Source organism: Manis pentadactyla, chromosome 4, assembly GCF_030020395.1.
Source record: "Manis pentadactyla isolate mManPen7 chromosome 4, mManPen7.hap1, whole genome shotgun sequence".
NCBI classification, from domain to species: Eukaryota; Metazoa; Chordata; class Mammalia; order Pholidota; family Manidae; genus Manis; species Manis pentadactyla.
The window spans coordinates 53,470,926-53,484,127 of record NC_080022.1 but is presented as its reverse complement, the minus strand read 5'-3'; the positions used below and the strand labels follow the sequence as shown (position 1 = coordinate 53,484,127).

The 13,202-nt window shown below is 40.8% G+C and overlaps 1 protein-coding gene across 3 annotated transcripts in view; it reads right to left on the bottom strand.

The window, feature by feature from the left end:
• Positions 1-13,202, bottom strand: part of CACHD1 (cache domain containing 1) — a 207,219-nt gene that overhangs the window by 103,749 nt on the left and 90,268 nt on the right. For all 3 annotated transcript variants that reach the window (XM_036911301.2, XM_036911302.2, XM_036911303.2), the window contains one exon: positions 258-406. In XM_036911301.2, coding sequence (XP_036767196.2) covers positions 258-406 — 149 coding nt within the window. The remainder of the gene's footprint in view (positions 1-257; positions 407-13,202) is intronic.

The following is a 13,202-nucleotide window of genomic DNA, read 5'->3' as shown; positions in this document are numbered from 1 at the left end:
GTACTTAAACAATATTCGGTACTTGTGAACCTGAATTCCAGCATGACAAGAAGGTAGGCAGGGAAAGTCCACGAATTTCCTGGATAGAGAATACTGAGTCACATTTCTTTAAAAATTACTTGTCTATGCAAAGATAAAGGGCTTATTTAAGGTAAGAAAACTATATACTTTGCAAGAAACAAATATAGATATTTTGAATATGAATGGATAACAAATTCAATTTGTGATTTAGACAAGAAAAAATTTTAAAGTCTTACTCCATCATGGAAGGTGGGATAGTACAGCAGTCCTGAATTGCAGTTAGGGGGGAGGTCAGGTGAGCTGTATAAGATGCTTCTACAACTTGCTTGTTCCGGTTGACCACATCCAAGTAACGGTTGAACTTCTCTCGGATTTTTTTGGCTAGCTGTGGGACAACAGTAAGCAAAATAAATCAAAAGCCCAAGACAATAATCCACTGTATTTTTTCTAATAAGCGAATTCATTTGTGTCACAGCTGCATGTATGAAACTTCACACACCCAAGTCTTAGCCCAATGAGTATACTGAAACAGAAACTGCAAAATGCCCAGAAGGATACTCAGACAATAACATCTCCTATCTTATAAAAGATGATGATACATTAAGAACTTGTCCTGTGTTCATATTCAAACAGAGCAATACCAATCCATAAATGCCTTGCTGGATTAAACAAAATCTGCTAATATTACTGTCAGCTTAGCAGTGGGCATTAGGAGTTACAGAGCAACATTAGGGATTGGAAGAAAAAAACCCATTATTCATGGTTGTGAATTCACACAGCTTTTGGGGGAGGGTGGGTGAACCACATGAAGGAAGGGAAATGACATTCAGTATCTTCTGCTACACAACTCCAGGAGCACCATTCACGGCCTTCTACATGAATGGCAAATCCCTGGAGTTTGGCAAAGCATGCATCCACATAAAACAAAGTACAGTGTTAGAAATATACTTGTGTTTGGTCTGTTACACCTTTAAGATGGACAAATGTCTTTTGTAACTGCTGTGAACAGAACATTTCATCATACTTTCCTGTGCGAATAACAAAAGCAAATTGAGAGGCATACTGCTTTTTCCTCCATGGTTCTGATCAAATATCACAGCTTAATTACAGATCTCCGAGGAAAACAATGTTGTTTTTCTTCCTCTTAAACAAATTGTTACCCAAATGAGATGACTGATAGAATTATAGCAAATTGGTTCTGTAGAGTATTCATTATCAGCACACTAGAGGAGAACTAATCATCTCCTTCGGGTCATGCATCTCACACAACCCAGAAGTTTATAGGCTGAGAACATGGAGCCAAACCAGAATATCTTCGTTGGTTATTTTCAAGCAGATTTTAAAATTTGATTTTGTTCCAGTGGTATTTGGGAGCTTTACAGGGCTCTTAAATAATTGAAGTTCTCGGCCTTGCTAAATATTGCACAAATGATTAAGTCTGGAAAAATTTCCAGATGCAACAGAAGAAAATGAGTATGTTTAATTTGATAATAGGTTGTCCACATTCATTTTAGCATTTTCAAAGGAGGAATTGTGTGTTTCAAAAATTAACAAGTTCACCAGCAAGTCTACTCCCTGAGCTAGTCTTACATTTTTTCTCATTGAGGTCTTTGCAATAAAATGTACAGACACAGCTTAATTTCCTATCTTAATTTAGACCACCAGTGATTTTGAATCCCAGGGGACATTTGGCAAAGTCTGGAGACAATCTTGGTTGTTACAGCTTGATGGAGAGTGCCCCTGACATCTCGTAGGTAAAAGGCCGTGTGCTCCTGAACATCCGACAGTACACAGGACAGCTCCCCCTAACCAAGAGTTATAGCGCCTAAAATGCTAAGAGCATCCCATTGAGAAAACCTAATGTAGAGAAAAGTCAAAGATAATTATTCCAGTTTGTAATTTAATCAATAGATCCCAAATTGTTCTTCTTGGTTAGTTCTCCACCCATCAAAATGGTACTTTGAAGAAAAAAAATAACAAATTTCAGTATTTGTAAATTTCTATTTGGTTGTTTTTCCATTCCCAAAATAATGGGAAAGAGGCCATCATATATGCCCATGATTCTTTAAAATGTAGCCCAAACTTAGAAAGAGGACTATTTGCTCATTATCAGGAGATATGCTACATGTTTTTTAAACAGCAGTTTGCACTAATGTTACAATCCTTTTTCCCCAGACTCTCACATTCAATGGGCAGTTGAGGACAAGAGAGACTAACAGGTCCAGTTTAAAAACCATAGCACCGCCCTGCATTCCACCTCGTAACACACATTACACTTTAATGATGGTATCTGTTTAACATCTGGTCATCCTACTAGATAGTATGCTCTGTAAGGTACTATGTAGGTTTCTGCTCATCTCTGTATCTTTAGCACACGGCCTGGCATGGTAAGCAGACCAAAAATGTTTAATGAATTAATAAAGTTCAAAAATGTGTCTTGGGTTCCCTACAGCATGGTACTGAAAACATTCCAGAGTCATCAACTATATCTTTTGGTCTAAGGATCAAAACCTCTACATAACAGTGAATACTTATTTAAAAAAATATACAGTATGTATTTCTGGAAACTCCATTAGGAGCAAGTTCTACCTTTTTTTCTTAGGTTCTGAAATAAAATAAATATCATTATTTTTCCTCCTACAAGAATCAATAGTGTAGTCCTTCACTGCCCTTGGGAACAAATGTTCTGTAACAGGATAAGGATCAGTTGTAGTTGAAAGGACTGTAATTCCAAACAGTATCTGTGCAAATTCCATTTTCATCTTAGAAATGAATTTGTGATCGTTTCCATCTCTCTTTCACACACATACAAACACACACACAAACATCTGAGAAATACCCAAATGTTTCTTCTAAGTTTTTCTACTTAAAGTCAGACCTAGAGAATTGTGATATTCTAATCTGGCTCACTGCCTGTTTCTATATGAGTGAAGAATGACTCCTACATTTTTAAATGTCTTTTTTAGAAGGGCATTTTATGATACCTAAAAGCTATGAAATTCAAATTTCAGTGTACATAAATAAAGTTTTATTGAAATAGCCAAATGTTAAAGGCTGCTTTCATTATACAATGGCAGAGTGAAATAAGTACAATGGAGACTGTATGGCCTCCTTTGCTATAGGTAGAAGCCAGTAGCCCCTAACACATCCCAAGACAGGGCCATAATCTCAGTCGTTTTTATAGATACTTGCTTCTTTAAAACTTCTTCCCATTGAGAAGTGGGGTCTATGTTCCCTCTTCTCCCACTTCTTGAATCTAGGCAGGCTCATGATGGCTTCTACTGGTAGAGTATAGAGTAAGGGATGCTATGTAACTTGGAAGGCTAGGTCATAAAGGGCTATGCAGCTTCAGCCTCTCTCTCGGAATGTTTTCAGTACCACGCTATAGGGAACCTAAGATACATGGAGAGGCCACAGTTACGTGCTTGGCTGGCAGCTCCAGCTGAGCAAGTCTTTAAGTCATCCCAGCCTAGGTTCCAAGTATGAGTCAGGAAGCCCCAGGATAATTCCAATCCCCAACCCCCAGTCTCCCGTGATGCAGCCCCAGACATCCTGGAGCAGAAATAAGCCATACTTGCTGTGCCTGGCTCAGGTTCCTCAGCCATAGAATTTACAAGCATAAAGAAATAGTTGTTTATGCCACTAAATTTGGGGTGGATTTCTATGCACCAGCAAGTAACTGGGATGCCCAGGATAGGTTGAACTTCATCCTAAGATGAAAACACTGAAGCTCAGCTAAACAAAGCTGCTCTGATCCAGGCCCTGCATCTAAATCATCAGAGTGATCAAGACTGTAGCCTGTGGGGGTTATAAACCCATTGCAAAGAGATTTCAGGGTTCTTCAGAAAATTCTAATAGCTTCTGTACGGTGGTAACTACCATGCACTAGGCACAAGGATCCTACAGTGTAGGTTTTGTCATCTTCTATCAGTGAAGTTATTGTGTGGCCCAAAGCCACAAAATAAGTGAAAGAACTCACTCAAACTCAGAACTGCCTTGTCTATAAAGTCTATATATTCACCTGCTCAGGTATGGTGCTCCAGACAAACCAAAGAAGCTGCGATGGTGGCTTGAAGTAAAAAATTATAACAAATCACACAATCTGAAGAATGGAACTCCTGTTAACACAACCGGCTGAGGCTTAGGGCAGGGGCAGAGCACCCCTCACTGGGCGGCCATGTTACTGTGATGTTCCTTGGAGGTCTGTGGGTGCGTGTGCATGAGTGTGTGTGGCACGTGGTGTGTGGGTATGTGCAGGTGGGAGTTACTGTTACTGTGATGTTCTTTGGAGGAAGGTGTGTGTGTCTGTGTGTGTACGTGCACATGTGCCTGTGGTGCGTGGGTGGGGGTTGCTGATGGAAGGGAGCCTGTCAGAAGTCCCTCTCTCTGGTGAGGGTGGGCCTCAAGTTGCATTTTTATCAGTGGAGGCAGCACTTCACATGCAGAGCCCAGACACAATGACAATTAACAAAAGGTCTCACACACCAGCTCCTTTCACTTGGGTTAACCCCTCTCACTCAGAAACTCATGTTGTGACACCCCATCTTGCCTTCAAAAAAAAAAAACTGGCTAGTAAGTACTAACTACTGAAGGTTAAATAACTTGTTCAAGGTAACAAAGCAGGTAAGTAGTCCAGCTGGAATCCTAACCCGGTAGTATTGGCTTCAGATCCTAAGCTTCAACCTTGAGGTGATACTGCTTCTCTTGGTCATACACAGAGACCAACCCCTTTGCCCCCACTTCTTTTCAAACCCACTTTAACAAATGCTGTGCGATTCTTGGCAGAATACCATAAGCCATACACAGTCTCATTACTTTGTGGTAAGAATCAGATTTTTAAAAATATTTAGAATTCTTCATAATTCCCATGAAAAAACAAAACTTTGAGGAAGTTTAGAATTATTAATTCTGCTACCAATGTACAAAAGGGACAGGGCCAAATTTGAAATAATGTGTTCTCCAAAAACAATGCCCACTTATTATTACCTGACTACTGTGGTACAAGTTATATCAAACTAACTCAAACTGTTCTAATTACTCCAGGGTGTCTGTTTGTTTGTTTATAACCTGGAAGGGGAACAGAGTGGATGTACTGTCCCTTCCTCAAGGAAGTAAACTTTAGAATTCAAGATTTTACTCTCGATTTTCACCAATAATGTCATCATAGGGTAGTAAGATGAAACTGTAATTCCAATTTTACAGGTGAAGAATCTGAGGCCTATGAGCTAAAGGGTCTCTTGACTCCCAGGGGATGCTTTGGCCTCCCTCAACCCCACTGCCTGAGATGACCTTCCTGTGCCCTATGACAAGGAATGTGATAGTGACTCACTCCGGAAACCTCAACTCATTTTTTTCCACTGTCCAAAAGCAATCTCTTAGCATGCCAACCACATCCCGTTTGCTCAGCAAGCATAACAGAATCTAGTAGAGTAATGATAGCCCACAGAGAGATTAAGTCCTGAATGTATCCCTTAAACTGAAAAGGTCTGGCTACCAACACAGAACCTTCCAAGAGGCCAGACAAATTCTGGGTCTGTATCCCACCATGATCCCTGCAGACAGGGGAAAACAAAGGACATCCTCAACAAAAAGCTACAGGTGGACCCACAATCCTCCTCAGTGTAATTAAAAACATTTTTCTCTCCACAGCTCAGCTTTCATCTTTTATCCTTCTTTATCCTCTCCCCTTCATCCCTAAGGGGTTTCTGAATGCTGATGAGACAACGGGACTAAAACCATCTTGTCATCTTTTGGGTCAATTCTTCGGCTAGCCTACATCCAGCCATGGGTCAAATGATCAGTAGGTAGCGCGCCGGTCCCCATGGGAACGGATTCTAATTTGTCATCATCTCCAGTGACAACGTTTCATCACAACATCAATGAATTTCTTTCTTGCTGAATTTCACTTCCCTTAATTTTCCCATAGACATTTCTGTCATTTGCATACTTCCCCAGAGTCTCCTTTTTAAAAGCTCTTTTTACCTTAGCTTTTATTCTTCTGAAATTGGGGGTGCGGTGGGCACACAGTCAGAAAAAGGTAAAAGAAAACAAAAATGCAAAGACATAATACACACTTTATTTATGTCTCTCTTCCTAAAACTCCGCAAGGGGTTTTGAATGTTAGGAAAAGCTTTATTTAAAATACATAACAATGAAGCTGACAGGCACAGACAGGAAAGGTACCCTAGGGGTCTGAAGATTCAGAGCAAAGTTCCTATTGAATGTAGAAAAGTTTAACATTTGACATTCAAAAACCTTTGTGTTGTGATAAGAATTTAATAGTGGATCTCCTTTTCCTTCATTTCCAACCTATTACTCAAGAATAAACCTTTCGTTTTCCAGCAACTTTTAGGACTTGGTTATTTATATGTATATGACACAGAAATAATTTTAAGTATATGCAAGCACTAATATTGAACATCTCTGAACATCACCGCATTGCATTCCAAAGTTCAAGTAGAAAACATTCTTATTGTTTCATGTTTCACACAATATAGAGGATATAAGAAATACTCTGCCCTTGTTCTTATTTTTATTATTAATAGTTCTAATATTCCAGATAGCTCTCCCAATTAGTAGCTGGGAATTTGGGCAAGGTACTGGACTTCCCTTAGCCCTGGTTTCCTTGTGAGTGAAGTAGGAATAATACCCCTTCCAGGGCTTACTGGGATGTTCAAATGAAACAATGACTGCAAAGCCCAGGGTAAGTACAAGGGATTATTCTTATTCTATCCAGTTCTGGTCTAGGAAGTGCATGTGGTGGTAATGGGGAAATACGTGGGGTCTAAATTTTACAATAATACAGCCCAGCTGTAAGTAAAGGGAGAGTGAACTACCTGAATATTAACCATTTTATTCATTTAACTCATCCTATGGAAATAGGAAACCTGGCACAGGGTTGGGGACGGGGGGATTTTTCCTTAGAATAAGAGCAAATTGGCACAAAGGGCTTACTTAAGCTTTGAAGTCAAATAAATTAAATCCAGCTCTGCCATCTACTAGCTAAATGGAACCAGGCAAATTTTTTTCTCTAAGCCTCAACTTAATTACCTCTAAACTGGGAATAATAATAGCTGCTTCATGTTGTTATTTGAGAACTAAGAGGGATATGGTTTGTAAAGTATATAGCAGAGCATGTAACATATTGCAAGTGCCATGTAAATGGTTAGTAAACAGCAATGACAACAAGAGTAACAACAGTTACTCTTATTGTAGTTGTTATGAGACAGGGACCACGGATGTAGTCAGAGTAGGGTGAGGGCCTCCGGAGGGGGCAGGGCAGGATATTTGCATTCAGAGCAATGTAACTACATGCAAGGAACCCCCCCCTGCTAAAACTCTATGTTAGACATTGAGCTCTAGAATCATTCTTCAGTGAAATTAGTTAACGTTCCCCAGATAAAGAAGAGTAGCACATGTTTTGTTATGCTAATCATTTGTAACCATGTGTAAGATTCACTTTAGCATACTAAAAGGCCCAGGCCTACGTGCTGTCTTTCCTCCTTCAGATCTGACAAGGTGATTTTGCAAACTGAGCAACTAACTTAGCATGCAGACCCAGCTGTGGAGGGCATGGTTAAAGGCAGGAAGAATTCCATCTTAAAGATAAGATTGCATTTTAACACCCAGGAAGTTCAAGAGGCAAGATTCTTTAGCAAGTAGACAATACCTCAGCCCACCTTGGGGGCTGGGCAGGCAGCCTTTTGATAAGCTCCCAGACCAAGGTGCAGGTGTCCCAGAGAGAAATCAAGGCAGGAAATTCCTTACAGTTAAGTCAATTTTTAATATTAAGGGACCACTTAACAAGTCCACACCCCTAAGTTTTTCATGTTCTCGAAAAATCCTCAACTTCCTATAAAACCCCCTAGACAACGCACCACTACGGACTCTCTTGTCCCCTCCTGGTGTGAGCCGGGAGCTCTGTCCTTTTACTGTATCTCTAAATAAAAGCCTGTACCTTGCCCTCCTACCTTGACTGTTTGTGAAGCTCATTCTTCGGCTCTGCAAACAAGAACCCCGGCATCAATTATTGTTCAGGGTACTCTGAATGGAGAATCTCTAAAGACATATTCTCGGCAACTGGAGAGGCGTCAGGGTGGATGTGGTAATGCCGGGCTGCTTTACTTAGGCTGCCGGTTCCTCTTCTAGAGTACCATGTTGTATAGGTTACTTACCACTGTCTCAGGCTGCTCAGGATTCTTCTGGGGTCCACTCTAAACTCAAAGATCTAATGATGACTTATTCTTCTGCCACATTTTATCATTTTCAAAGCATTTTTACATGACTCATCTTATGTGTGCTTTCCAACAACCCTGGGAGCTAGGCAGAGCAGGTATTCCCTGTTTATAAGCAGAAAATCAAGGCTCAGGGGTGAGCCTGGGCTCACGCTGAGTAAGTGTAGAAGGCAAAGGAGCCCAGTTCTTCTCATCACTTGCTTTCTCTATAAAAGCTCCCCCAAATTCCAGAAAAATGTGACCTCCTCCAGATAAAATTATCTAAGTTCTACTCATTCTTCTAGTCTCAGGCCAATTTTGTCTTTTTGAAGCCTTCTCAGACCCTTCTTTTCCACAATTGTGTAGGACCTACCATCTGTGCACTCATATCCTGCTTTGTATTGTTCATCTTTCCTATTTAAGGATTTCATTTTCCCCAGCAAACCAGTAACATAGTAATTAGTATCGATCACTTACTATGCGTTGGGCACTTTGAAAATTTACATGACTTTACATGATGCCTTTTAATCCTCACAAAAACTCCTGGTAATTGCTATATGCCTTTTTTATAGATGGTTCTGACAGATTAACTTGCCCAAGGTCACTTAGCTAATGAGTAGAATAATTAGATCAAATCCATGCTCTTGAACTACTGTATATGCACTTTTATTTAATGTAGTACCTAGCATCTAGAAGAGACTTAAAAGGATTCTTTACTGTATTCATCTACCCTCCTACAATATACCACTATTTGCCATATTGGAAAAATCCATTTTCAGTTCTAGAAAAGGACAGATAACCTATAAATATCACTGATACTGGGTTCAAGCCACTCAAACTCTGGGCCTTTCTGGTTTCCTATCTTGACTTCCCTCCGGGGTAGCTGTTCTGGGGTAAGTCTTGCTAAAAAAAAAAAAGAAAAAAGAAAAAAAGAACACCATTTTAGAAAAGGTGGCAGCTGCCATAGTTGTGACATGGCTGCCCATCCACTACTAGTTCCGGCTTCATGAAATGGCTCTGTAGAGCAGAGCCTGGGCATGGTAGGCAATGATACAGGACAAGATAGATGAAGACCTAGAGATGGAATAGGGCAAATCAGAATTTCCAATGGCCCACAGGGGTTTCAGGGTTGTCTGAGGGATGTGTGGGAATAGCACATCCAGCAGAGAAGCGGGGCAGCCGCTGACAGATGAACTGCAGGTGGACCGGGAAGATTTATGTGCAAGGCTGTCTGGGCTCCAGGGTCACATACCCTGATCCTGTGAGAGGTGGGGCCCCTGTGGCTGAACTGGGGAGGAGTGCGATGGAAAAACAGAAGGCAAGTGCTGACATGCCCGAGCACAGGAGGAGGCTGAGCTCTGGGAAAAGGAAGAGAGGGGCGGCTTCTTTCTTTAAGTAGAATGCAAGTTTGCTTTAACGGATATAATGGGCTTTGCCTTGGGCAGCAGTTCGTGTTAGGTATTTCAGGAGAGTCCTGGAAACACACACCAGGCCTCCTGAAAGCCAAGGTCATCAACTCAAGGGCTCGATGGGCTCTTGCCCTGTTTTTCACCCTACTCCACCCTCAACAGCCAGATCAGAACAAAAGAAACAATGGGAATGGCAGGCTTCAACCCACTGCTCCTCACTTCACTCTGTAACAGGAGCCCCTGAGGTGAGGTTCTTTTGAACCAAAATAAGCAAGTGCTCAGACCTTGGAAGTTTACCGCCAGTTCCTTCACAGGAAAGAGAGAGAGGTTCCATTTAGTCTTGACCTTATAAAGAATTAAGAGACTAAGAGCTGTGGAGGGTGGGAGGAGCAGGGGCCACAGCACACAGAATAATCTCCAACAGAGAATTCAGAGATGAGCTTGCATAGTGTATTCAAGAAAGAAAGGGGGGAAAATACCATGGGTTTGTGAACCTAGAAATTCTGTACTGACCTATGAAAGGCTGTGAAAAAGGAAAGAAAACCCAGTCCCTTTACTCTTACCATGTAAACGAGTACAAATGTCTGCTCCTAACTTACAAACTCCAAGGATAACAAAGTATTCCAAGTATCAGGGCCACTGGAGGAAGTAGGGACCGGTTGGAAAGCTCTGGGAACCTGAAATTTCACCCAAGCCCAGTCTATTTAACCCACACCCAATGCAAATAATATCTCATCTCGTGCTGCTGGGACTCGGGAAATGTTTTCTGTAAAAATGAAGGATGAAATCTGACCTAGCCTCCACTTAGAGGCTAACTGACCAGAGCATTTTAAGATTCTTCAGGGGCCCTTTGAAAGAGCATATCAATCAAACACTTGCCAGCAAGTGTCAATTAGCTCAGCAATGAAGTGGAAAGATGACACTGGCTGGGCAACAAAAATCTGCTACTACTAAACACTTCCTTATCCTCAACCTGGCCAAGGACTTTTATTAAATCTAGTTCTTGGGAAAACAATCTTGAGACACAGTGAAATAGAAAACAAAAAATCTTTCCATTTCCCCTTTATTAATGTTAATTCGACTTACCTTTCTAATGGAATATAACATGTCATTTTAAGACTTGATTGACACACAGTTCTTCAATGACAGCAGAGCTCACTTACAGTATGTATGACAGTAGGCCCCATTATGAAAGGTAAGTTGGCCCAAGACAGAGTCCAATGCGTAGTGTATTATTTGGAGTAAAAAATTCCCACAACACAGATCCCTTTTAAAACTGAGGGGAAAGATCAATACAAGAGAAAACATCTTATACACATTTGATTTCTTTAGCTGTTGAAGGCTGGCCTTGAATATCATAAGCACCTGAGTCTTGAATATGGCGTGATAATCTTTAGGAGGCAGGCGCATTCTCTCTCTCGGTCGTGCCTTCAAAAAGTGAAGCTTACCTCACTAGATAGAGAAATGGCACTTCTTGGATTTCATTTCAAGATACTTGGGCAGTGGTAAAGCACCCTTTGACATCTAGGGGCCTCTACACCTGCAGACAAGAGAGCTCTCAGCTCTAAGACAGAGGCATACAATTTTTGTTTTTCTTTTTTTATAATTAGGAAACAGCAACACTCACACAGACCACTCAGATGAGGTGCAAATATTGGGTGCTAGTGGGAAATGCATTGCTATTGAGACTTGCTAGAAGCAATAAAAAGTCATGTTTCCCATGTGGGTTCCAAAGCAGAGGAATGCGGATATTTGCCTCAAACCACAATAATTTTATTATATCCTTCTCTGAACTGGTCTGTGTGTTCCATTGCCAAGCTGCACTGATATCATTCTCTAACTCACAGTTGGATTTAGGAAGGTCTTCTCATCCTCTATCTGATGACAGGGAGGATTGCCAACAGAAGAATTGGGGCTTGTCTGCTCTCCATCAGCTGTTTGTTTCCACAGGATTTACTAACTTGCTCCCCTAGAGGGTGGTGCCTGACATCAGCATCAGTGGGTGTGACAGTGGCACTTCTCAAGGACTTTGCAGAAGAACCAGCATGTACTCTGAAGCACCTAAAAGAACTACAGACTGCTTAAATAACCAGTGACGATGCCCATGACCAGCTATTTCAACATGATTCCTACCTGTCCATTCTCTTAACATTAAAATAAAGTTGTAGTTTTAGGTAAGATCCCAATGTTATCATGCCATGTGTTGTTTCATGGGTCCTGATTCTCAAAGCATTTAACCAATTTAAGAGTTCTTGGTATTAGCAGCAATTAGTCCCTTTATATCATTACTACAGGTGTTTCTTACTGCACCAAGGGATGCTCTTAAATTTCTCACCAGGTTTTAGAATACACTTTGAGTTTGGTTTAGGTATTCTGCCAGTGCAGATGATTTGAAGTTGTTTTATTTTCTAGTAGGAGCAGCAGTTTTCAGTGGAGGATGGAATTGCAGAGGGAGGAGGGTAGATTGGAGAAATCTTGACTGCTACCATCTTACCAGCACTTCTGAGTACTATCCAACTTCAGGATATTGGAAATGTGAGCCTAATGGGCTGGCTTGTTTCCATTTTTAGTGGGTTATTCATTTCTCATGATGAAGTCTTTGTAGCTTTTAGAATAAGGACTTAGAGTCTACATATGCCCTTCTAGTTAAATTAAGTTTTGAGCATTTGCGTAAAAAGCCCAAGCCCATATTTTTCAAGGGTCTGTTTCACTGAAAGAAGGCATTTGCACACATATGGATTGCAGAGTCATGTGAAAAGCTGATGTTCCAGCTGGAACAGGGAGAGATGCACATCACGGTGGGAGCTTACAAGTTTTTTCCTGCTCTGCCCCAAAGGTACCACCCACCCCTTTCCTTGGTTGCAACCGATTCTCTCCAGCTGTGCCTGCCTGCAACCTCGCCTTTGCTGATGGAGAAACTGTACCAGCCCCTTTGTTTGTTACCTTACAAACAGTGGGAATACACAGTGCAGGAAATAAGGGAACAAGGATATAGACTATTCTGGGTTTTTGCCAAAACAACAACACAAAAAACCTGTAACCTTAAATTCAAGCTTTAGTGTGTGGTAGTGGTGGGAGATAGAGATTGCCATTTTCTATTATTGGTTTCAGGTGCATATACAAATCTACAAATGAATACTGTGTTAGAAATACTATAAATATGAGCATAGAGTACATATATGTAAACCACAGGTATATACTGCATTTTTGTGTTCAAGGGGAGCACATTATATAAAATATGTGAATATACAGGAGGGAGGGTGTGTGTGTGTGTGTGTGTGTGTGTGTGTGTGTTTAAGCAGGATTATCTCAGTTTATCTCAATACCAGGCACATACATTGTCTAATGTACAATACATACCCTTGAAGTCAGCTGGTCTGTATTTAGTATAGGAATTAAACTTTTCACGCATGCATACATATTTTAAATTCCAAATATATACAAGCATACAGAACACATACTCCATACGTATTTTACTTCAAATACAAAGAAGATAAATACTTCAAATTACAAATTGCTTTTCATTAAATTGCACAATAGGTAGCTGTCAGGCTGCTCT